The sequence below is a fragment of the Mytilus edulis genome, chromosome 11 (assembly GCF_963676685.1).
Source record: "Mytilus edulis chromosome 11, xbMytEdul2.2, whole genome shotgun sequence".
Classification (NCBI taxonomy): domain Eukaryota; kingdom Metazoa; phylum Mollusca; class Bivalvia; order Mytilida; family Mytilidae; genus Mytilus; species Mytilus edulis.
The window spans coordinates 21351360-21378176 of NC_092354.1; the positions used below are offsets into that span (position 1 = coordinate 21351360).

At 32.8% G+C, this 26817-nt stretch overlaps 1 protein-coding gene across 2 annotated transcripts; it reads right to left on the reverse strand.

Annotated features, from left to right (window-relative positions):
* Positions 1-1180: 1180 nt before the first annotated feature.
* Positions 1181-26469, reverse strand: LOC139495322 (chitin synthase chs-2-like). Of its 2 annotated transcripts, none has more exons than XM_071283629.1 (20): positions 26039-26469; positions 24991-25140; positions 23515-23683; positions 22987-23123; positions 19912-19990; positions 18296-18492; positions 17662-17829; positions 16935-17190; positions 16387-16502; positions 15223-15373; positions 14518-14715; positions 13259-13346; positions 12546-12745; positions 10791-10870; positions 10057-10227; positions 9121-9271; positions 8465-8518; positions 7721-7879; positions 4922-5047; positions 1181-2339 (listed from the first exon to the last, which is right to left on the reverse strand). In XM_071283629.1, exons 1-20 carry the CDS (start codon positions 26357-26359, stop codon positions 2044-2046), a joined length of 3267 nt encoding a protein of 1088 aa, XP_071139730.1. In that variant the 5' UTR covers positions 26360-26469; the 3' UTR covers positions 1181-2043. The 2 variants fall into 2 exon arrangements, with proteins under 2 accessions (XP_071139730.1, XP_071139728.1); XM_071283627.1 differs by having other exon boundaries at positions 1181-3514.
* Positions 26470-26817: the final 348 nt, after the last annotated feature.

The window sequence follows — 26817 nt, forward strand, 5'->3', positions numbered from 1 at the left end:
AAGTTTCAAATTGATTTGACTTAAACTTCATCAAAAACTACCTCGACCAAAAACGTTCACCTGAAGCGTGACGAATGGACCCACAGACCAAAAAGACATAATGCTCATACATAGGGCATAAAAAAGTAAGAAAGCCAAACAAGTACAAATTTGAAGAGCATTGATCCAAAATTCAAAAGATTGTGCCAAATACGGCTATGGTTGTCTAAGCCTGGGATAAGAACATCTTTAGTATTTTAAATTCATACTTTACCAATTAGTTATTGACAAATAACCATTTATTTGATATAAAAGTGTGACATTAATTTTCGCTGAACTAGTACAGTAGTGTTTAGGGGCGAGATTAAGTTCGCCTTCGCGTGCCAGATTTTCTCTCTGTGTTGAAGAATAATTGGTTGACTTGGGCTTTTCTTGCTCTTTTATCGGTAATCCCTATCAATTCTCAATTTATTTCAGTCACTGCAGGTACTTTGAGGTTGGTTCTTTATTTTTTAAATTTGTTCTTGATTCGTTTTTTGATGGTTTGTGCCAATATGATGAGTCAAACATGTTCAACCCCACACTATTATGTATGTGCCTGTCCCAAGTCAGAACTTCGTGTAAATTTAATTCCTTTTTGACGTGTTATGTCTCAGTCTAATATTTAAGATATGGCGCTTCTAAATTTTACTTTTTCCCGTTATATAATACCAATTGTGAAACACATTAATATTATTGGATTCACACGACGTGACGCCCATATGTGATGCAGTGAATGCCGTTTGTTGTTATTAATTATTTTGTTTTTAATTTGAAATTCGTTCATAAACCAGACCGTTCATTTTCTGCTTTTGTATAGCTCATTATACATATTATAACGACTTGACATTGATTGCTGGTTTCATGAAAATGAGTTCTTAAGCATTTATCACGAAAATAAAGGGGGGATGCAATTATATTTATTTTTGTATTGTTGTTGATGAATTATAATCATGCGTACATACCAAACTGTATAAACAATTTTTGCAATCGGGTTAAAATACTTGTTTGACTTTTCACTTTTCGATCTGAGCGTCACTGATGAGTCTTGTGTAGACGAACGCGCGTCTGGCGAATACAATTGTAAGCCTGGTACCTTTAATAACTATTAAATCTCTTTTACAAATGCTGATGACATTTAATCATGCTTTAAAAATCAATGTTTGTTGGGGTCATACATTTATTAACGGAAACAATTAACATATTAACATAAAACTAAAACAAATATGATACAACCAGTAACAACGTAGGTAGTCGTTGGTCACCTCAACAAGATTGATTTTCTCGCTTAAACCGAAAATGAGAAAATTAATCGAAGTGTGATGACCAATGATAAATGTAATATTTTTATCGTTATTTTACCCATGAAGACGATGTTAATTTCATTGACAACTGCACGTGCGCCCTTAGTTTCCAGCGACAATTTTTCATATCACTGTACTGTGCTCAGAAAAGAAATTATTAGTCAGTTTGATCAAAGGCAAATTTCGTAAAATAGCGATAAACATGCATTATATTTCAACTGTAATCATGGTTAATAAGAGCAACTAGCTGTAAGGTAGCATATTTCATTATTTGGTATATTTCAAATTCCTACAAATTATCATTTTAAAATTTATGAAGTCTTCATTTCATTCTTGAATTTAAGAAGCAATTTGACGGACAAAGGTAGGGGACGTTACGCTTGGGAATCGCTACAAACAAATATAAATATTTAAAGCTTCATGTAACACAGATTATTTGTTTTTCTCTAACGTGTAAAATCAAAATTGAGGTTACTGCTTACAATCATGACAACAATGATATTCATTGTATTTTAAAGTTTTTTTAATGCATAATTAATACGGGAACTTAAAACCAAATGAATTTCATGCAGACGACAAGTGCACGACATTGAAACCTTAGCTTTATACAGTTACACATTTTATTTACTCAAACATTTTCAAACAAAATATTATTTAATTCATGCCAACATTGAAATAAAGCTGTTTTATAAAACGCCTGTTGTCAAGGTTACAATAAAATCTATACAGCTTCAAACTTTATTAATGGCGACCTTTCATCCTCCGGATTACGAATAACTCTCTGTCTGCTTCTGACACGATTACGTTCCCGCTGTCGGCATTCTTTTTCTGCTCTTTTAGCCGCTGCCACTGCTGCAATATCCTCGTCATTTTTGTATGACCAGCTTGACCGGTACCCATGCCCAAATCTATAAGGAGCTCGAGCTAGGAAATGCGCAAGCGTAGAAAGACGATGAAATAGCATGCAGAAAAATTGCACTAAAAGAAGAACGCCGAATATAAGAAGAAACACAAGACCTGCAAGAGGAAAGAATATTTGTAGATGACATCAAAGTTTATCTATCATCCAACTACATTATTTAACAAAGTTATCAACACATCTACAAATATACATGCATAACAAATGTGTTTTAAAGTGAACGACATCTTAAAACATGTATTCACTAAGAGAGGGTTTAATCCATTCGTTTGATGTGTTTTATCATTTGATTTTGCAATTTAATTAGGGACTTTCCGTTTTGAATTTTCCTCGGAGTTCAGTATTTTTGTGATTTTACTTTTTAAGATTATACACAAAAATGCACAAAAGTATATTGGAGTTTTAAAGCCTTCCATTCGACACATTTATTCAACTGATGACTTTAATTATTTATGGCATTATACATTTAATTGCCATAAAATCTCAATAAATTTGAGTTAGTGCATAAAAAAACATACACGTTAAACATTTTTTATATAGAAAATACAGCTGAAAATTTAAAGAGAGCAAGATGGCTATTGATTGAAAGCTTTGAAAGAGTTAAGATACATGCAGCTAAAACATAGAAACAATACAACATTCAGCTATATTTTCCAAGGGAACACGAATTATGTTAATTTTTTTTTAAGTTGAAGAGGAATATATACGAGCAGCAGCGTACATTAAAAGAAGGATTTTCTAAAAAAATTATTGGTCAAAATTTGAGTTTACAACGTAAACATTGTCAAAATTTCTATTTAAAAATGTTCACACTTTTCAGTTTATCAAAGTCGAAATTTCATGTTTTTAAATGTCAAAATTTTGGCGCGAAAAGTATTTGAATGCGAGCTTAATTTTGATACGCCATTTAGACGCTTCAGTACCATATATATCAGTAAAGTCACAATCAACAATCATATTTAGACAGTCTTGCATTGTTCATCTCCTTGTTCAAAAGGAATCAGGGGTAATGTCTCTTCGTTATTTTTGGATTTTTTATGTTTTTGCTTCGACCGATTATGAACGACATGACTACATTTTACTTCTGCTCTTTGCACTTCAACAGCAGCACTTTGATCTTCTATTGTTTTATATGACCAGCTAGATTTGTACGCATGCCCAAATCTATATGGCGCCCTAGCAAGAAAATGGCGGAGAGTAAACAGACGATGAGACAACATGCAAATAAATTGTACTAAAAGCATAATTGCACATATCAGCAAAAACAAAAATCCTGAAAAACGAAATTGAAGTATAAATGAATACTTATATTTAAGCAGAAATACCCTTTATAATTCAAAATTTGCTACATTAAGAATATTGATTGAGAAAATAATGTCCAGTGCATTTATTTCGTGCATCTTGGGACGAACCTGGAATATATGATTTGCATGGAGTGAAATACTCATTTGGTACTTTATGAAATGATAGTTTTGAATTTCGATTCGAAACTTAATACCTTAAATTAAAAAGACTAAAACAAAATAAACTGGCAAATAAGAAAGGAATCCCCATTTTTGAATGGATGTCAAATATAGAGGTATATTACACACATTATTTTATTTCTTAATTTTCATCAATAGCATTCTTTGAGCATGTTAAAAACAATTGTGTTTACATTGACTTTAATTGGTGCAAGCCTTGTTTGCTGTTTGCATATGTACAAGTATTCAATGGTGTACGGTACCAACGTGCGGAATAGGAACTAAATACAATTCCGGAGAACCTGAGCTCCCGGCCAATGAATGTGTTGTCCATACATGTTCCTTTCTGTCTTAATTTGTCTTATAAAGGAGTAGGTTCAGTAAGACCCCTTTTTGGCCCCAAAATATAGCCGTTTTACAAAATTGTGATAATGTAATTATGAAACTATTTATTGGAAAGTAAAATGATTCTACTTCATACATATGGGCTGTTTTTGACAATACAATGCACATATATCGGGTACTAGCATCATAAAGTCATGCTAAATTACTGAAATCTTCACAAAATTAGCATTTTAGTAAAATTTTAGACGGTTTCTGTCTAAAATGAAAGTGGCCGCATTCGTGTTCATTCATAATATTGAAATGCAAGTTGTATTTGACGATAATACATAATATATATAAAGGTTGAGGATGAACACGGATGCGGCCATTTTCATTTTTGACAAAAACCATCTGAAAAGTGACGATTTTTAGCAAATTTGATAGATTTTTCATATTTAAGCTTGAATCGGAGCGTTTTTGATAACTTAATCAGTTAAAATCTTTCACAAAAACTAATTAAATCAATTGAAATAGACACTTAAGTGTTTAAAAAGTGTCTAAAATATTTCGTCAGATGAACTTGAAAATTGAGGCCAAAATCGGCCCTTACCGGACCTACTCCTTTCGTATGCTCCTCCTTATCTTCTCTCTCTCTTTTGATATGGTTAATTTTAAAAGAATTCTTTAAACTACGAACAATTTATATTTTATCTTCAATTTACAACAATTTGTCTGTCTAACATCGGAATCAATACATAATTATGTTTCTGCTAAAACATATTTCATCGTGGTATTTGTTTGAATAATAAAATTTAATGAATACTAATTTCGTGACATAAAATATTCATTTTATATTTATCCTCCAATAATCATTTATTTATGAATATACATACCCACTGGATTACTTCCAAGAACTAATAAATTTATCTTTGACGCAAGTGTTGAAATCAACACCAGCCAAAGGGAGTTAACCGCTAACAAAATCATCAACCAAGTGTTCCTAAGTTCTTCTAGTTTTACTGCAATAGAGAAAGATTCCTGTCACGCGGAGATTTCACCACACTAATTTTTTGTATGGGTTAATTATTAAATTTATGTTTTTGGTTCACATACATTTTTGTACATTACATTAATAGGTTTTATTTTGTTGAGACTTTTGTAACTATTTATGTAAAAAAAAAATCTCTGTGGAAAAATGATGAGTTATTTTGCTACCATGAATGTATAATTTTTTTTAATTTTTAATTTTTTAAAGTTATTATATTTACTGGAAGTGAAGTTCATTTTAAAAATGAAGATTTGGTATGATAACCTATCAGACTACTTACTCATCACAAGAGACAAAATGTCACAGACAATAACAACAATATGTCACCGTACGGCATTCAACATTGAGCAAAGCCCATACCACATACAGGGGTTAAAAAATCCACTAGCCCGACGCCCGGGACTACAGCATTTAGGCCTCGGGCAACCAAATTTTTAACCCAATATGCCCGACGGACTAGTGACAAAAAATTCTTGGCGTTTCTAAAATAGAAACCAATCACTTTTCATCCCCTCATCACTTTTCTATCTTAGTCAATCAGATTCGACTACGTCATCAGAATGTTAACTTATTCTGTACAAGTTTTAAAATAGAACAAATAACTTTGAATGGATCCCGAACTTTCAATTTCGATGTATCCGTACATCAGTACAGGCTTTATATGAATAATATGCAACCTGATTGCAACTCCTTCTGAATAATTTATTGCAATATAAATGTGAATCCTTTTTGACAGCAGAAACCTGACTTTTGTCAGATATAACTTTTGAAACATGTGCACATGTTATGGACGCCATTTTGTTATTGTTTACATACTGTAAAGAAGCCTCCAGAACCATGATCTAAACATTAACAGTCTCGGAAAACTTAGATAAAGGCAACAGTAGTATACCGCTGTTCAAAACTCATAAATCCATGGACAAAAAACAAAATCGGGGTAACAAACTAAAACCGATGGAAACGCATTAAATACAAGAGGAGTACAACTACACAACACTGAAATGTAACACAAACAGAAACGTACCAAGCATCAGACAATATCCCACGAGAATAACAAAAATAAAATCAAAACCAAATACACGAATTTGGGATAGACAAGTACCGTGACACGTCTTATCGCAATGTTAATTTTCCCCTAAAAAATAAGAGAAAACAAACGACGCAACGTTAAAATGTAACACACACACAGAAACGAACAATAATATGACAATGGCCATCTTCCTGACTTGGAACAGGACATTTTTAAAGGAAAAAATGGTGGGTTGAACCTGGTTTTGTGGCATGCCAAACCTCGCACTTTAATGGCAATGTTAAATATAACATTGAAATGACAACATGATATAACAGGACTACAATACAAATTAATAGAACATATTAGACAAAGAAAAACATGACTAATAGATAACAAAACGCATCAGGTTAAACTTGATGCAATAAATTTTCATCAATCATGATAATCTTCATTGATTTTCAAATGAATTCGATTTTTAAAGAGATAACAATTTCTAACAAATACAATTTCAGTTCAGTTAAAAGACCGTGCTCAGGTTGTAATCTATTTATAGCCCACAATTAGCTAACCTGTGATAAATGTAAATATGAACATTACTGTACTTCGTTTATAAAACAATTATAAAAGACCAAAGCTATTGATGGTGATATTTATTCACATAAATGTTTGTGGTTAGAATTTTTATAAACTGATAACAAATATGAGCATTACATAATTAAGCAGCTGATTATTCTTTTAAGCAAACGCACTAATTTATCTGGTAAAAAAACCCTCCCATCCTTTATATATCCATGTATAGCAGTGGTAAAGAATTGTATCATGTCGGGATTTGGGCAACTCAGTATTACAGAATATTCAGTGAATATTCAATTATCAATTAATTGAATATATCTGCTAATGCCAGTAATTCGATAGTTTTTGCCAAGTTTTGGGTATCCAATTTGCACAAATCTACTGTACAATGGATAAAAATTATTAACTTTATATAATTCATTGTTATTGCAGCAAACGCTGAATTTGTGAGGCATACTAGGGCTAGCAGGTCAGTTTTGCTAGGCTAGTAGTTCTTCCAACAGGGCTAGTAAAATTATGCTACCAATTAGCCGTGGGCTAGTGAGCTAATACAAAATTTCTTAACCCCTGCCGCATAGTCACCCGAAATGACATATATCAAACAATTCAAACGAAATTATTAACTTAAATTTATGTACAAAACAAGAATGCGTCCCAAGTACACGGATGGGGCATCCGCACTATCATTTTCTATGTTCAGTGAAAATGAGATAAAATCTCTAATTTGGCATTATAATTAGAAAGATTATATCACAGGAAACATGTTTACTAAGTTTCAAGTTGATTGGAGTTCAACTTCATCAAAAACTACCTTGACCAAAAACTTTAACCTGTAGCGGAACAGACGGACGAATGGAAGGACGGAAAGACAGACAGACGAACGAACGGACGGACGTACAGACCAGAAAACATAATGCCAATAAATTGTGCATAAAATGAGCGAAACACAAATATCTTAGCGGGATCCATACCCTCCCCTAACCTGGGACAGTGGTGTTGCACAAACCAATGCATAAGAAATACATAATACAAACATATCATTATTAAGGGTTGCCTTACTCTTCAATTGTCCAAGTAAACTAAAAGCTTCCGATGTTGGTTTAAGATGTGTGTCTGTCAGTAGTTTCCAGAATTCATACTCTGTTGAATTTATTTTCTGTATGTCATGTTTAATAGCATTGTCCAATCTTTGTTTTATCTCAGCATGCAAGAGCTCCTCTACAATAAAAATAAAAAGTAAATAAATGAACACATAAAGGCAACAGTAGTAAACTGCAGTTCGAAATTCATAAATTGAATGAGAAAAAAACAAATCCGGGTTACAAACTAAAACTGAGGGAAACACATCAAATATATAATTTCAAAGCAATAGAAAACATATTAGAAATAAAATTAACGGTACCAATTTTCTTGCACCAGATGCGCATTTAGACAATACATGTCTCTTCAGTGATGCTCGTGGCCAAAATATTTGAAATCCAAAGCTTATATAAAAGATGAAGAGCTATAATCCAAAAGGTCCAAAAAGTATAGCCAAATCCTTGAAAGGAATCAGAGCTTTGCATGAAACCTGACACCTAAATAAACACCACAAAGACAAACCTTCTTTCCTTTCTCATTTCCACATCAAAGAAAACAGCACATGCATTTGCATGCATTTTTGCTTCGGATTAAGATAGTTCACTGAGAAAAGCAGGACAATGCCAACACATGTTATATTAATTAATGTTATTTAAAAAAATATATAACTTGACCTGACGATTTTTTTAAAATTCTATACTTCTACTGTTTTAATTTACAAACCTTTTGTGGGCGTCCTCAAGTATTTTATTGCCTCTTGTAAACGTCTAACGTGAGCTGAAATGACGATAAATACATAAAAAGTAAAATGAAATCTCCTAGGTATGTTTTCAATAGCCCTGTACTTAAATTCTCCTGTCATTTGTTATAAATGCAATGTATGCCCAAAAAAATCTTTTTATATAGCAATAACCTTATTGAAATATTGTTGTTAACAAACTGTACAAAATGTACGGATACGTTGTCGAGCTAACCATACCAACTTAACAGAAAACATATGCAGGTGTCAAACAGAACAAATGAGTCGCAAATGTCAAGTTGCTGACCAAATATGGTATCATTCTTCTCAGTGGAAAGTATAACATAAGTATTTGTTGGACGGACCAACTAACTGACGGACCGCATGACTGACGGAAAATATAAATTAAAACAAACGAGTAAGGCATAAATGAGCATCCGATATAATAAAGAAAACAATGTTGTAATAAATATAGCAACATAAACACGTATAAAAATATTACTGAAAAGAAACCAAAAATAACGATATGTATTTCTACACAAAAAATGTATGTTGACCATACTTTGAATGTACAGCAACCTTTCACACCAATTACCAAATACTACATGTATTTAGAGACATTCACATTCTCACAATGTACCTGCTTTTGTAATTCCAAGTTCATTCTCAATATCTTTCTTTTCAAACGTCTTTAACTGTTCCAGATCTTTTGTTTTCTTTATGTGACATTTTGTAAAAGCTGATTTATATTGATGTAGACCAATGTCTTTCAACCAGGTATCTACATTGTCCTACAATAGTTCCAATGTGGTATGTTAGGTCTGGTTCATTGATCAACGTCATTGTTACTCAAATATTTGATTTTGAAATATTAGATTTCCAAAATTTTCAATTCTTTGAATTGTATATCATTTTCTACACCAGGAAAATATTATCTGAATTGTCATTGGTAAACTTTTCAGAACTTTGGATCCTCAATGTTTTTCAGCTTCATACTTTATTTGGTGTTGGTCGATCATGCGTCATTGATGAGTCGTTTGTAGACGAAATGCATGTTTGGCGTACAACATGTTAATTCTTGTATTTATTAATAGTTTATTTGTGTGAAACAATTTTATAACGTCGCGAGTATGGAATATTACGCAAGCGCAAAATACCTCAGAGCGGATGTATATTATTTTGCTAGGACATAATTGTTGTGTGCAAATTTCACTTAGTTATTCTACAATTAATCTACAAGATGAAAAAGATCTTTGCCTGAATCAAAGAAGATTTCGTACAACATATGTTGCCAGAGAAGTGTGAACCTGTAAGGAAATGTATATTTTCTTTTGATATTTGGCGGAAATTATTGATCTTTTTTTCATAAAATCAAAAACACGGTTACCTAGAAAATATTTCGTGTAAAAGATTGTACATCCAACCCATATCATAAAGGAATTCATGAATTTTAAACAAATAAACAAATATGTCTTTCGTTAAAGGTAATATTAAAAATTAATATATCGAGAAACGCATTATGAGAATTAGACACTGTCAATTTTGGACTTGATATTTCATAATCTATTTTACTTACAGGAACAGCGGCCTCTATAAGAAAATCTGGAAGATCTTTTATTCTATTTTCTAACATAGTTCTCTGTGTTTTCTTTTTTATTCCTATTCTTTTTAAATCTGTTTCAGTCATACTTGCTATGAAGCTGGTATCATCATAACCATGTTTCTTGAATAATGCTACATATTCAGTCTGAAATGGAAAATAAAATTGGTTTACTCTGGCGGCCAGTGATTATATTCCTTTTTTCGGGTCTTCTGATTATCGGGACTGCCTCACACAATTTAGCTCTTATGTTTGGAAAGTAAGAAGAACATGTTTATCTTTTATTAGGTCAGCAAGCTAGACTACACAGAGACGGAACATCCAATCTTTGGCAGACAGTTGTGAATAATACGACATTTGTATGAGCACATTTGGGCGACCATGTGTAAAAGGGGAGTAAAGTTGCACTACAAAAATAAATGTCTTCTATTATATTTGTAGTGTACGTATACATTTTTTCGTATTTGCTTTACGAACTATACTGTTGTTCCATGTTATAAACATATACATACGAGTCTGATTGAAAAGGGTCTACATTTGCATTAATTAGTTTTCCATACCATTTTTTTCATTCATTGTTGGGTTAATTGTTCTCTATTCTTAATATTTCAGCACCAAACTTTATCTTTAAGTTTTATTTATTTATTTCCACATTAGTCTGTTAAACTCCATCCAGATCCCCATTAATATAATAAGAATGATAAAATCACCTTTAACCCCGGATCTATTTGTTGGAACCAGTCTTCAACTTTGATGATTTCATCTTCATCTCCATAAGTATATGGGTCATCTTAAAGAAAACAACCACAACAAATAAAACACATATAAATAAATTCATCATAGATACCAGGACTAAATTTAGTATATACGACAGACGAGCGTGTCGTCTACAAAAGACTCATCAGTGACGCTCGATTACAAAAAAGTTAAAAAGGCCAAATAAAGTAGGAAGTTGAAGATATAATTATCATAATATCTAACGTACTTCGGAGACATTTTAAATGATAATTATGATAGTTAAGCACAAGTATTCGAAACAAAAATGTATTTTAATTACTAGTATAACTAATCAGTGATGCCTATTTGATTTTCCAAAAAGTGGTTCCCAAGAAGATCAATTTTATATAAAGAAGACAGCAATGGTTTAACAAGAAATCGATTAGTCGAGTATCGTTTTTGGTATTCCCAACACAGTATTACCGAGCAGTACTAGAAAACTTGTTGACATCTCTAGCTTTGTATACTGAATAACGTCCGAGAGATCGCAATTTTCAATTCATGAACAAGAAATTACGAATCTATTAATTGATATTGATTGCTGGTGTTTAAAGCAAATTTAAGCACTATTTGCTAATCGTGGTTGACAGTTTTATTAGTTGAAAGCCGAAGTTTCTGAGAAGAACCAGCGACTTTCGAAAGGAAACTCCATGGCAATCCGAGTCGTCTAAGATTGGAGTCGAACGATCTTGCTACGTACACGATTACAACTCACAAAATTAGTGTTCCAAAATCTTTACATTAAACAATAGATGGAACTACTTAAACAACTTGGCCTCAGAGACCGCTTTTAATGTAGATGATTCACATTTATATATGTAAGTATTTTAAACTGACTAACAATTAAAAGAAATGTGTATCCTAAAGACACCCTTGCTGTTTTTAAAGATATTTATACGACAGGGTACACATATTAAGGTAGCACAATACAAATATTTCATCCTTAATCAGACAGATTTAACTGATGTAATTCCACTCATCCTTCTTGAAATTTTATTTCTGAGGTACCAAAAGAAAGAAGAAGGAATAATCTTTCAAATTGTGATAATATCATTATGACATAATTATTACATAATTTATTGTTATCTAATTAGTTGCTATATTGTGATGTCCATACTTGAATGAATTTAGCTTCTTTGTTATTCATAGCATCCCAAAATATTTCATAGATTCCTAAACAACACAGTTTGACCTCCAAAACCGTGTCTCAGACTTTTCCTATTGTATTTCATTCTCTCATAAATCTTCAATGAAGTTTGCAGCATCAATTGGGTATAAAATTTGTTCTATTGATGTTTTTGGAAATCTGAATTATAAAATATAAAGAAGGATGAAATGAATTACATCAGTTTAAAGTTGTCTGATTGGGAGTGAAAAAATCTTTGTCTTGTGACACCTTAACACAACAGGGACGCTTATTGACGAACACAGTTACAAAAAGGTAAAACGATTATGCCGATACCATACCAGCTTGAGTAGAGAGTGGGTCAGTTTTTTCACAAGACATCGGATTTAACGTCCTTTATTCCAACCGGAGGTTGCTACGTACTTGTACATCCCACACGGCCAAACGGACACCCCACTTTGTATGATTGCCAATGAGATCACTCTCCACAGCAGATCAAATAACACAGAAATTAACACATATAAGTCACCGTACGGCCTTCAATAATGAGCAACGTCAATACCTTGATTGAGAAGATCTTCTCTGCTTTCTTGATGCTCATAAATGGTTCCACTTGGTCTTCCTTGCCATGATCTCGTAAAACTTCCCTCTATGTCACTTGCCTCCGAAGATACCCGTTTCCGGCCTACGTATGGTATGTCTGACGTTTCAATGTTCGTAGGTGGCTTGCTGTCATGTTGGTCATGCCGTTTGTCACAGCAGCTGATTATATAAATAAAAATTAACAAAAGGTTGCCTAATGATTTATTTTTCTTCACATTTATCATTCGTTATTTTTAACATCAATGATAAGGTGTAAAGATGTTCTCATTTTTGCTTTTGTGCTTCTTTATTTTGAATGTATTTTTGGTTTTGGAAAGATTGGAATATATCTGACAGCTAATTTATTTTAACCATTAATTGGCACAAATTCATATCCATTGATATCTGTTAAATAAAGGCATATAAAACCGAACCTGATTTTTATTTGTTAACGTCCAGTGACACATATTTCATGTATATCAAGAATGATTTTGAGGAACTAATTCGTATTCGCTTAACGTTCAGTGGCAAATATTCCATCGGGTAATACTGTCAATCGTATTTTCAGCCAATGGCATAATGATATTTCTTTTATGGTAAATGAAATATTGATAGAACTTTGTATTTTAAATCAATGAATTAAACTTTTGTACGAAAAAATACAGCCTTTGAAATACCCTCTTTTTTACTTACAAAAATATCTGTCTAAGAATAGCGCCGAGATATTCATACCATGAACTGGCCTTCTTCATAGTATTCTCCTGTTTTTCTTCACGTGTCCCTAAATGTATTAAAGACTGAGGTATTATATTTCTAAAAAGTTTCAATGGTACCGCGATCTACGACATGTATAGGTAAAGATAGTCTTTTAAAAGACAGGTTTCTATACAATATGTCCAGCTCTAAAACCAAATATATCACCTTTTATAACTAGATTAAATAAAAATAAAACAAACTGTGTAATAACAAATAAAAACAAAAACAAACAACAAAACAAACAACCAGCATCATTGATTCTAATATAAATCACATTAGAGTGACCTGTCACTACATTGTGTATGCTGACTGTCAGCATGTTTTGTTACTTTTTGTCACCAACTGTCTTATACACCATAATTGATGCGTTGTGAGTACATTTGTACTCATCACAATCCAACAGCAGGACACAGCATAACCCAGTGATGATTCGTGTCGAAATATTATCTTTTTTGTCTGTGTTATTGATTGATATCTACAGCATCAGTAGCCACGTGCGCGATTCGAACTCACAACCTCAGTGTTTGACAGGCTAGTGATTCGGTTGGTCGACTCCTTAGACCACGTGACTACCAAGACCTTTGTTTGAAGTACGCAAAGTTTGAATCATTTGATATTAAATTCGTCTTCTTGACACTAAATACGCTGTTCTAATCGCGAATAAGTGAAACCGAATTATCATCGTTATATACCAAATTGATAGGTACCAGCAATGTCAACGAAAATGTTCGATGTTGACATGAATATCAATTTTTATAAATTTCCTGTGTACAAAACTTTGAATTTTTCGAAAAGCTAAGGATTTTCTTATCCCAGGCATAGATGACCTTAGCCGTATTTTGCACAACTTTTTGGAATTTTGGATCCTTAATGCTCTTCAATTTTGTACTTGTTTGGCTTTATAAATATTTTGATATGAGCGTCACTGTTGAGTCTTATGTAGACGAAACGCGCGTCTGGCGTACTAAATTATAATCCTGGTACCTTTGATAACTATTTAGCTAGCTATAAAACCAGGTTCAATTCACCATGTTCTACGTTAGAAAATGCCTGTACCAAGTTAGGCATATGGCAGTTGTTATCCATTCGTTGGATGTGTTTGACCTTTTGATTTTGCCATTTGTTTAAGGATTTTCCGTTTTGAATTTTCTTCGGAGTTCGGTATTTTGGTGAATTTACTTTTTTCAATGACTTACCCCACGATCTATCAGTAATATTTACGACACTATAAATAATCAACATGATGTACCCGGATGGTAGACAAAGAAGGAACCAGAGTCCCTGGAACAGACAGGTGAACTCATCTAAATGACATAATCCAGTCACGAAAAAGAGGCCCACGAGACAACCAAAATATACCGTTGTTATGGAAATTGGAAAATCCTTACTAATGGCTGAAATAAAAATAAAACCAATGTCAGTACAGTATGTTACAATAAAAAGAATGCTAATAAATGTTAAGATGTGAAAGAAACACCTTTAAATTACATTTATCCGATATAGTCAAGAAAGTTATGATACTGAAGCAGGTATGGAGTCCATCCGCTTTATAGCTAATGAATTTTCAAAAACTGAAGCAGGAAGCTGCATAATTTAAATCTTAAAAAATTTAACTACAATCCGTCGTCTTTATATCATTCTTTGTATATCATCATGTATAACAAGTAGACGTTATGTCTCTTTTCAAGCTGTTTTACGTAAGAAAATTAGTAATACCACATTTTATTAAAAAATTAATTTCATCTTCAACGTAACTAAAATTGAGAATGGAAATGGTTATATGCCAAAGAGATAACAACCCGACCAAAGAGCAGACACCAGCCGAAGGCCACCAACAAGTCTTCAACGCAGCAAGACAATCCCACATTAATATACAATGGCCATCATCAAAATGAACATACCATCAGGGCTAAAGGTAGGATTTACTGTATCATTTCCGTCCTGGTACGGTTTGTTGTTTATATTTGCTAGATTTTCTACAATCTGTTCTGCAGTACCAACAACCACGGCCATCATTACCAAGGCGTAGGCGAAGGTCAAAATTTTTGCCGTCTAGAGAAGAAAAAAATATATATACAACATCGAAGACCTTAAAAATGTACAATTTAGTGAATAATGTATTTGCCGAGTTAAATTGTTAGCATATGCAAGACTACTGAGTAGAATGTCGCGCCATTTTATTTGTTTCTCTTTCATTTAGAAAGAATGGGTTGGTACGTTAATGATGTTTGCTATTCTGTTTCAAAATAGCACGCTTTCGCGGGCAAAATGTATAATAGCAGTACATGGATAAAACCAAAGGATTCCGAATATCTGGCCAAAAATTGAAAAACAAGAGAAGCAAACATCCTTGCACCCCAAAAAAAAATTAAAAAAATAAGAATTTGAAACATTGTGGAATTATTTCGTTATTTTAACTGTTAACACAGTTATGCAAGTTTCGAATGTTGCGTCATCATATGTTTTTCATGCTTTCATTTAAGATAAATGGTATGGAACGTCAAAGAAATAATACTTTTCAAGTACTTGAAACATTAGGGAATAGTTTCTTTATTTCAATTGTGCAAACAGGTAAGTCTAGAATGTTGCGTCTTCATATTATATATTGCAATCTCTTATTTTGATAGAATGGTTTAGAACGTCAAAGAAAAATAAATTTCTCTTCATAAGACGTCGAAACGATCAATAGTTAATCAATTTAGTACAATAAATACATTGTTGATATCACAAAAGCGTCTGAGTTTGATTGGCATGTGTACTGATATCGTGTTTATTGCGAAAATGTAATTGTGGTTATACATGGTGTAGACTGGTTATTTATCATTTGCATATTACTTTATTCAAATTGAAATATAATATTGAGTGTCAACTAAAACGCAAACTCTACATACAATTTCTTTTTAATAAAAAAATTATAGTGTGACACTCGACCAATAGTTTTATGATTTTACAGACAACAACTCATTTGAAGTTAAAAACAAATCAAACTTATTACTTAAATAATTTTGTTTAGTTGATATTCAGGCTAAAGGAAAACCAGTTTCTCTTCTTCCAGCAAAACTTACAAGTAACTGCGTCTTCTGTGAAGTCTTTATACATATTATTCCGTACAAAACAATCAGAATAAACTGAACAATAACTGTTGTTATCACTTCAAGACCCCAGGCGTAGGCTAATCCTCCTATAAAAGAAAACTTCAATCAATATTTAAACCTATGTCTGGTACATGAATGTTTTAGGAGACAAGCTTGAACAAAATTTTGTGTTTTTATATTTTAGTGATATGAAGTAGTGATTGAGAAAGTAAATTCGTTGAACAAGTTAAAGACAAAGACAACAGTGAATACTAGTATAACACAATGACATGATGCAGAAACTACGAAAAAGACACATAGAATATGAGCATGTTTCAGAGAATAGCAAATACGACACATTGAACAGTAAAATTGACGTAAAGAAAGATAAACATGACATAGAGAACTACAAACAAGACATACGAAACAGCGAATATAACGGTGTACATGACATGGCGAACTGACATGAGAATCAAGAGGTTATGAAAACGATGTACATTAACCTTAAAGAGCTTTTATATACAAAGAACAAAACATACCTGATATGATGAGCATAACCGTGCTTGGTCCTAAAACAGTAGATACCAGCAATGCTGCTTGATAAACTAAGAACCAGATTGATATTCCCTGATTTAACTTTCGCACAATTTTGGCCTCTTTTAGTAAGAGGTACAGGTTAGCTATCGTGGAACCTATCCATCGTCGCCTTTGTGTGTAGAACTCGTCAAACTCCGTAGGACAATTTGTATAGTTACACGAAGCTGCGCAATAGTCTATTCTCCAACCACTTTGTACCTGTTGATATATTTTAAATTTTAAAGAATAAACGAATTGATGATCTGAGCATTGTGTTATTGCCCATTCTACCTATTTTCAACTTAATTAAAGAAAATAGTATTATCAGTTTTGTATTTAGCTCTATAAGGGAAAACACGTGTAAGGAACACTTATTGTTAATAATTGACAAATATCTTTATGGTAATGCAAAAAATAGATGCACCAAAATAAGATACTGAATGAAATTCTAGACAAATTCAAATGGCATGATTCTGGGAATACACAACCGTACAAATATCAGACAATCTCTTATTTGTGCATGTCAAAAAAACCCTGACTTTTAATATTCAAGACTAATAACTGTTTATTTGTCATTTTTTTTTTACAAATTTCTCAATATAGGAGACACGGACACCACAATTCTTTTTGTCATACAATCAGATTAAAATCATATCATTATTCACAACACTGCATTGTAAATGTCTTTACCATAAGTGTACAGAGCCATCTATCTTCTCCCATATCTTTGGTGAGGAACTCCAATCCTTTCTCTACATTAGAGGCGTACGTAGGTATAATGTCACGTAAAGCTCGGACTCTGTATACACTGAAACATCCAGGAGCACACAACACTGATCCTAACACATGTTCTGCAGCCTATTGATATAATACAGCTATGCGTTACTAAATTTGTACCGTAAACCAACTTATTTTCGCGTTTTGAAAAAAATATACATTGTGTAAAAGTCAATCAGTACATGTACGTATAGTGCAAGTTTTTTAACGAATCAGATTCAGTCACTAATAGTCATAATTTTGGGCGTTTTCAGAGTTTTTTTTGTCTACCAATACAAACCTAAATACACCAGCATTTTTCAAAGACTGTTTTGTATCAGTTTTTTTTCCCGAAGTGTAACTTGAATACCATTCTATGGCCGAACCTTCCCGAAGTGTCACTTGAATACCAGAGTTTGGTCAAACCTGCCCGAATTGTATTATTAATACAAGTATTTGGCCGAGCCTTCCCGAAGTCTAGTCATTGACATGTACCCTACATCTATAATTCTTTTTATTTTATTTTCGTGATGCATTTTCACTTATGTAGCTTAACTTCATTTTATACCTTTTGAAACCAATGGCCAATAGCATATTCGAACTGTTGATACCAATAGAGCGGGCCTTCACCGAGAGGATGTGTGCGTGCGCAGACAGCACCTACAGAAGTATCACGTGTCATTAAATCCAGTAGAGCTTCTACTGAGTCTGGTGTAAACTTGACGTCTGCGTCTGTTGTTAGAATGAAAGCTGTTTCATCATCAACTAAAACAATAAAAGGAAATTGTGAAATTGACAATGTGAAAATGTGAAATTGTGAAAATGTTAAATTGTGAAAATGTGAAATTGTGAAAATGTGAAATTGTGAAAATTTGTCGTCGCTCTGAAAGGAACTTTTGTGAATATTCATGAAATATTTGCCATTGGGCGTTAAACAAACAATGACCAATCAATCAATCAACCAACTGTTAGTCTATAATGATTTAAGCAAGAATAAAGTCCGAATATTCCATGACTCTTTAGTTCTATGCACGATTTATTTAATGAATGGCTATTATCTATTTTGATTTTATTGAACCATAAAACCAAAATAAATTATTGCCATTCATTATAAATAAATTTCTATCAAAAATAAGGCTCAAAGAACTTTTTATATTATTTATATTAGCAATAACAACGTACACACATGTTGGCCTATGAATACACAACGTCAGAGTGGGCGTGTCGCCATCAAAATTGACAACATTGAAAATAAAACAAATAATTTTAACCAACCAGAAGACAGTAAAAACACCAAATTTATTTATTGTAAAATAATTGTTCCAGTTAGAAGAGATGTCTAAAATGAAAAAATCTAGAGACTTTCTACCTGTGATAAAATTTCAAGGTAAGGGACGACATCAAAAGTTCAATAAAGGATAAAAAAAACTTAATTCATATAGTTTCTTCACTGACCCCCCTACCCGCCTCTTAACTTAATTTGGGAAACATTGATTGATCAATACGAATATATGTAAAATCGATGTCAATTTATACAAAACTTGCAGCAATTTGACTATTTGAATTAAGTTTTTTATCCTTCATTGATTATTTTGATGTCGTCCCTAAATGTGTTGGATACGATCAACATAGTCATAAAACTTTGCTTTTATTGACCATAAGCAGAAACCGAATTTAAAAATACTTTGGATCGATTGAACATCCTGTCTCGCTCACACTGTTATATGCATATTTATTTATTCCATGAACCTTTGTTCCATGAACCTTTGTTCCATGAACCTTTGTTCCATGAACCTTTGTTCCATGAACCGCCAAATCATGGTCAAACTATATTGGCAAACTTGTATCTTTCCAAAAGTTTTTTTTATAAGTAAGTGTCAAGTTAATGTAATTACAAAATACCTGAAACAAAAAGTTTATTGTGATACCGAACGGACGAACGAATGGATAGACGAATACACATACAAGTAAACACCACTTTCCTCTCCTTTAGTCGTATGCTAGCCATTAAAAAGGGATAAATAGTGATGCATGTAGGCATAAATGAATCAATACATAGGATTACAGGTTGAAGTTTCTACTTTCTTATATTCCACAATTTGCATTTTCATTATTTTCTGTTTGTTGGTTAAGTATATTAAGACAGAATTGTACGCTCAATTTAGACTAATAGTAAGTATTCACCGTTTGTATCTTCTTTGACAAGGAAATCCAAGATGTAGGACATATACATTATTTGACTCCATCGTTTCTTATTTTTCACCTAAAACATGGACATACTATCAATGTATTAATTCTAAGCGACTGTCATAAAAGTGAGAGGTTTGGCTAGCTACAAAACTTTTAATTTTTGCCACTTTATTAGGGACTTACAATAATGTTACAGGTTTTGTATATTTGACATTTTGGAAATAGGATATACTTCAAAATATGATTTGTGTAAGACATAATTGAAAGCATTCCCGCCATCAGTTTCTTAAACTATATCATTAAGATAATTCGGGCTAATTTCACGTCAAGTCTACAAGCTCACCTGAGATCACACACAGTATTTGCTGGGGTTCGTGATGCTGCGTTTTTAGTTTCTATTGGTATTTGTGGACTGTAAATTTGTATGTGTTTATAAGTTTGAATATCCCTTTGGTATACGCCTCTCTTGTTTTGATTACGAGTTAATAATCTAAGGTTATTTCATTATATCTAACAATCGAGAAACATATTTGCTGTCTAATTATCAGTATACTGAATTGCATACATTGTATCTTGTGTCAAAATAGTTGTATACGCTTGTACTTAATATATTTTTTTGTGAAAAAACGACACAGTTGTTGAGTATGAGTATTTCTTTTGAAAAATGAAAATCTGCTTATTCTATCTGTATACAAAAAATGTACCGCCTTGTATATGAATGAAATATTTTCCACTGGACGTTTAGCAAACCTTATTTTTCTGTCGAAATAACAACATATTTATAATAAAGCTGTAGTGACCGTATTGAGTGAAATATAACGACTGGATTATTCGGGTTATGTTATCCAATCGAACTAGAGATAAAGGATACTACAGATACAGTTAAGTCGGCTTCATATCTTGACTTACATCTAGAAATTGACAATGAGGGTCGGTTGAAAACAAAACTTTACGACAAAAGAGATGATTTCAGCTTTCCAATTGTGAACTTTCCATTTCTAAGTAGCAACATTCCAGCAGCACCTGCATACGGGGTATATATCTCCCAATTGATACGATATTCCCGTGCTTGCATTTCCTATCCTGATTTTCTTGATAGAGGTTTGCTGCTAACAAGGAAGCTATTAAACCAAGAGTTCCAAATGGTGAAGTTGAAATCATCCCTTCGTAAATTTTACGGACGCCATCACGAGTTGTTTGACCGTTATGGAATAACCGTTTCACAAATGATATCGGATATGTTCCTTACGTCGTAACTACAATCCCCTTCCCTTTCATGAATATGACCTACCGAATTAGACAATTTACCGGATTTGTAATCACATAAGCAACACGACGGGTGCCACATGTGGAGCAGGATCTGCTTACCCTTCCGGAGCACCTGAGATCACCCCTAGTTTTTGGTGGGGTTCGTGTTGTTTATTCTTTAGTTTTCTATGTTGTGTCGTGTGTACTATTGTTTTTCTGTTTGTCTTTTTCATTTTTAGCCATGGCGTTGTCAGTTTGTTTTGGATTTATGAGTTTGACTGTCCCTTTGGTATCTTTCGTCCCTCTTTTATCGTCTGTAAAATGAACGAAACATATTTCATCCTTTAGCTTGAAGATAAGACACGAATTAAAAATGTATATATTTTTTTTAAATGGGATACTTCCTTATATTATTTGTTTACAACTTTGGTCACGTTTTTACCTATTTTTAGTTTTTTATGTACATTAACTACCATCGCATTAACTGTTTAAAAGGCTGTTATATTTATATTTTATAAAATCTTTATAGTGAATTGCAATTTTCGTCATTGAACACTTCAAGAGGGAGTCACATGATCTGAACACGTGGGATTAACGTTTGATGTATTGTTTAAAAATACTTACGTGTTAAAATTTATTGTTATTTTGTCATGTTATATTTTACGACGGTGTGTTGTTTTACCATTTACAAGATATATTCGTATAAATTAAATAATATATTATAAATAAATAAATTTTAGAGGGTTTCAACTGTACAGTTTTACGTGCTTATACATTTTTGTACCATCTCAATTATGGCTCCTCGGCATGCACTGTGCATAACAAAATTTGTTTTTTCTTTAATTATTAGCCTGTGGTCTAATTTACTGTGTTATCTAAAGAACATTTTAGAGAGTTTTAGCTAGCTATAAAACCCGATTCAATCCACTATTTCCACTCAACATAAGAAAATGCCTTTACCGAGTCAGGAATGTTACAGTTGTTGTCCATTCGTTTCATATGATCGAGCTTTTGATTTTGCCTTTTGATTACGGACTTTCTCCCGTTTAGAATTTTTCTCAGAGTTTGGTATTTTTTTAATCTTATTTTAACTTTTAATTTTAAAGTTTACGAACTTCAGATAATAGATCAAAATAAATTTCACTTTTAATCTGTCTAAAAAGGTTCTATAATGGCTAAAACACCAAAGTAGACATATTGATTGAAGTAAAATTATGAAAAAATAAAAATCCACGGCCATTCGCATATTACAAGAAAACAAAAAGATGATATCTTGGAAATGCAATGTTAGGTACACATTGAAAAAAGAGTTCATGTTTATTAGAAAATGTATGTTACGTCACGCATATCGACTTAATGCTCTACATTGGCCTTGTTGTCTTTGGGAAGCTACACTGGCGTTTTGGTATGTGTTTTGCACACTTAAATGTTTGTCTTAATGCACGTCCTTTGGACTGTGGAAGCGGGTTTCTTTTTGCCAACTATACAAAACGCCTTTTATATGAGCCTGTCCTAAGTCAGGATCCTGTAATTCAGAGGTTGTCGTTTGTTTATATGAGTTTCATTTTTGTTTTTCGTTCATTTTTTTGTACATAAATAAGAACGTTAGTTTTCTCGTTTGAATTGTTTTTCATTGTCATTTCGGGGCCTTTTATAGCTGACTATGCGGTATGGGCTTTGCTCATTGTTGAAGGCCGTAAGGTGACCTATAGTTGTTAATTTCTGTGTCATGTTGGTCTCTTGTGGAGAGTTGTCTCATTGGCAATCATACCACATCTTCTTTTTCATATTAACATATATGTTTTAGAACTATCTTCTTACTTTCCTGTTATCCTTTAAATGAATAACAAATGTCATGGGTTGTCCACATCCCTCCCCCTTCGATGCAGGTAACCTCCAACTCAAACGAAGTCCATAAGGGAAGTCAGCTTTCGTACAGGTATCAACATCTCCAGTTTCTTAAAAATTAATGAGAAAAATTGAACTTTGTCATTGCAAATCATAATTGATGATAAATCTTTAAAAAGAAAATTCAAATTTGAAAACATAAAACGGCAAAATAGATTAACATATTCGAAACGGCTCTTGGTAACGAAAGTATGACCCGTTTGGACTATACAATAAATAGTGAGAGAAAGATATTACAAAGGGATAATTTGTCGTTTCCTAATCTAATGCAATGTTGGAAGAATTTTCAAAAGCAAGCTCTAAAACATTGTGTTTGGTTAAAAATGCAATAAGCAATTGAAATTCAACCAATAGAATCGACGCTTTTCTCATTTTCGCGTAAGCACAATCATGCACTTAACCAATATTCCGTTGACCCCTAAACGGTAATTGTCAACTTACTCAGAACTTCTGGAACCAAACTTAATAGTTGCAGTGCTTTATCTCCAATCACGTTCCCTTTTATCCCACCGTCAAATATAATATGCGATTCAAAATGGCGCGTGCCATATTGTTTTGCAGCATTGATTAGAGAAATAGATTCAAGAAGCTGTTTCATTTCGTCTCTAGTCTGTAATAGAAATATGTGTCATGCGCATATATTATGAAAGCGACAGAATTTGGAGGGAATGTACATGAGAAAACAAGATAGAAAAAAGGAACCACGTAGTCAGAACAATGACTATGTTTTATAAGAGCAATACAGACAAGATATTGACACCCAGTAGTTTTTCACGGCATAGTTACTTCCATACATGAAATTGGCCCTTTTGGTTGACTTCATGTCCATCGATAAAACTTAAAATATTTTTAAAAGTTAGAATCTGAATTCTGATATAAACTGCATGATCTCTCGGAATATCTGACTGTAGTATGTTATATTTTTTGTACACTACAGTATTTGGTTGTCTTTCACTATAAACTGCTCAGAGTCTAATAAGACCATATTGTGTGCTCGACCAGTAATGTCGTGCAAAGATTTTCCTTGACAAGACCCTCTACATAATCTCGATAGTCTTTGATCTCGACTTAACCTAATAAGTCTGATAAAGTATTTTATTGTTTTAATATTGTATGAAATATGTTCTCGATTCAGTCTTGACTTGTCTCGACAATTAATAGGTCAATATCGATCGGAATTTAATCAGAATTGACAATTGAATTATTGTAGCTTTTTTCACCTATTAGTTAAAATGCATTTGCAATTAATGAACCAAACTAACGAATAACCTGGAATTTTGTAAGTTCAATAGAATGAAATTCAAAACAGTGTGGCTGTGGCCATTGATTGACACATTAAATTCATCCATTGACTGGGACAATTTAGGTGAACGTTTGTATGTAACGACCATTGCTCACTGTGTACCTTTTAAAGACACTTAAACTATGGGGTCACCAAAGGTCATTAACACCTTAATAAAGTATTTCGAAAAATTAATCAAGAATAACACGATGTTTTGATTTATATCAATTGTATAAATTAAAACATAAAGGTTATTCCCGATTAATTTTTCGAATTATTTTATAATTAAAGCGTTAAGAAACCTTTGGTGACCCCACAGTTTAAATGTCTATCGTAGGTACGTCGTGAACAGTGGTCGTTACAGACACATGTTCACGTAAATTGTCCCAGTCAATGGATGAATTTAATGTGTCAATCAATGGCCACAGCTACACTGTTTTGTAAGTTCAATATATATAATTGAGATAGATAGACTGATTCTGAGCAGTTTATAGTGTATGTTGATGATATATATTCGATACTCTGTACAATGTACAATGTATGTTCGGTTTTTCTCTGTTCCCTTACTTGTTATTATGTTTACCCCATCATATCAAGATCCTTTTTCTATATTCCTATATAAGCTGCTTACTTACCTCTCGATACATAGTGGTACAAATATAAACTTTGGTCTTTTTTATTTGTTCTTCTTGTTGTTCTTGTGTGTCGTCCATGAGTTGCGTCCGTCTGTCCAATAACATCCACTGATCTGGTAGGAAACTGTTGTACATCGGCATCCAAAATAACTGTAACAGTAAATGCAACGGTCAAAAAGACTCCGTAGATAAATTAACAAATTACTAAGAAAACTTAGAAACTAAGATCCAACTCTCACAGACAAGGTTTGCAATCAGACTTACATTTGTATTTTATCATAGTTATGTTGTTAAGCAGTTTTGTTCTTTAATAGATGTGAATATTAAAAATGTCATTTCAACTGATCCCGTGGAGCTTACGTTTTAATTTGCATAATGACAGTCTATTTGAAGATGCGTGTGATTAGGATGATTGCCGTTATAATTATTACTGATTTCTAATCACCTATCAGTGCCATCAAAGGAATTTACAAAAGAACAACTGGACACTTCATTGATGAGTTATCCTAAAACACCATCTATAGATGGAATGGTTTATTATGAGCCAAACGGTTAAACTCCGCCCAGTCAAGTGAAATAAATTGAGTAATATTTGCATATGTAAACTTTCTAGCTACAGGTAATGTTTTGTGTGTTTATATTAAAGATAGCTAGTTTCTTACGAAAATAAACTGGCAAATGATCCAGTCATACTTTAGTTAGCCCAAAAACACGCTTGGACTCACGAAATGCATATTAGGTGTTTAAGTATTCCAAAAAAGCGCACTCGAAGACTAAGTAACTTGGGGCCTTATAAGTCAGTGATTTTTAAATTCGTTCGTCATAACTAAACATTGTTTTCTATTGATATTTTAGTTTTGATGGCATGTCAAAGAAAGTTTGGCTATAGACTGTATGCTACAAAAACCACTGGATGGCTTTCGATTTTGTTTGTGTCTTTGTGTCACTGTCACGTTGACGAATATCTCGTGTTGCTCATACTAGATTGTGAAAGATAGGCTTAAGTTAAGTCATGTTTGGTCTGTATATACATGTAGACTAAACATACCTTGACTTCTTTTTGCAGTACAATAGTTGAGCTCTTGTAAACATAATAGCCAGTAGAAAGACATTGACCAATGCAGACTAGAAGCAATGCAGGTAATAAAAATTCAAGATTTTCAGTTCCGTTATGGCAAATATAATTGCTGTATTCGATATCAGTTTTCCCAAAATAAAGTCCAGAACACAAGTCATTTATATACAGCATGCCAAATGTAACAGGTGTCGAGAGTAGAAGAGGCACTGCGAAGCCTCCCTTACCCATCTGTGTTCGTAACACGTACAGACCGACAGCATAGCCTAATATACTAGTGATGATATTAATCATGAAAAAATAAGTTTGGCGGCCATTTGTAGTTTCGAGATCGCCGAGCCGTAGATCCCATCCCTCGGACCATTCCTTAACCGACCAGCCATCAAACACACTTTGAATCAAAAAGGCAACCTCCGACAATTGATTCCTTCGAATTCTTTTATCTGCCACCTGACATGAAAACGTTCATTCACCAATCAATCTCTGTAAACAAAGACAGAGGACATTTTAAATTATGACATTGACTTTTTTTTGGTGAATGGTTGATGGGCATGTTTTTTTTTCTCTTTAGGATAAACGCTTATGTTGGCTTTAATTCAAAATAAACAAATGGTTCCAATAAAATACCAGAACACAACTTTTGTAGAATTGTTAAACTAATTAATTTACCCCCTTATTTTAAATGAAAGCATTTTTTTTCTTCTTTTTTTTTCGATCATCTAAAACCATTTTTTTACTAAGATATTTAGAAT

Coding starts and splice junctions, on each gene's coding strand:
- LOC139495322 (XM_071283627.1), bottom strand. CDS start 26,359: ATGATTAATATCATCACTAGTATATTAGGCTATGCTGTCGGTCTGTAC. Junction 17,830..18,295: donor TTGGCCATTGGTTTCAAAAG/GTATAAAATGAA, acceptor TTATATCAATAG/GCTGCAGAACATGTGTTAGG. Junction 8,519..9,120: donor ACTTGGAATTACAAAAGCAG/GTACATTGTGAG, acceptor TCGTCATTTCAG/CTCACGTTAGACGTTTACAA.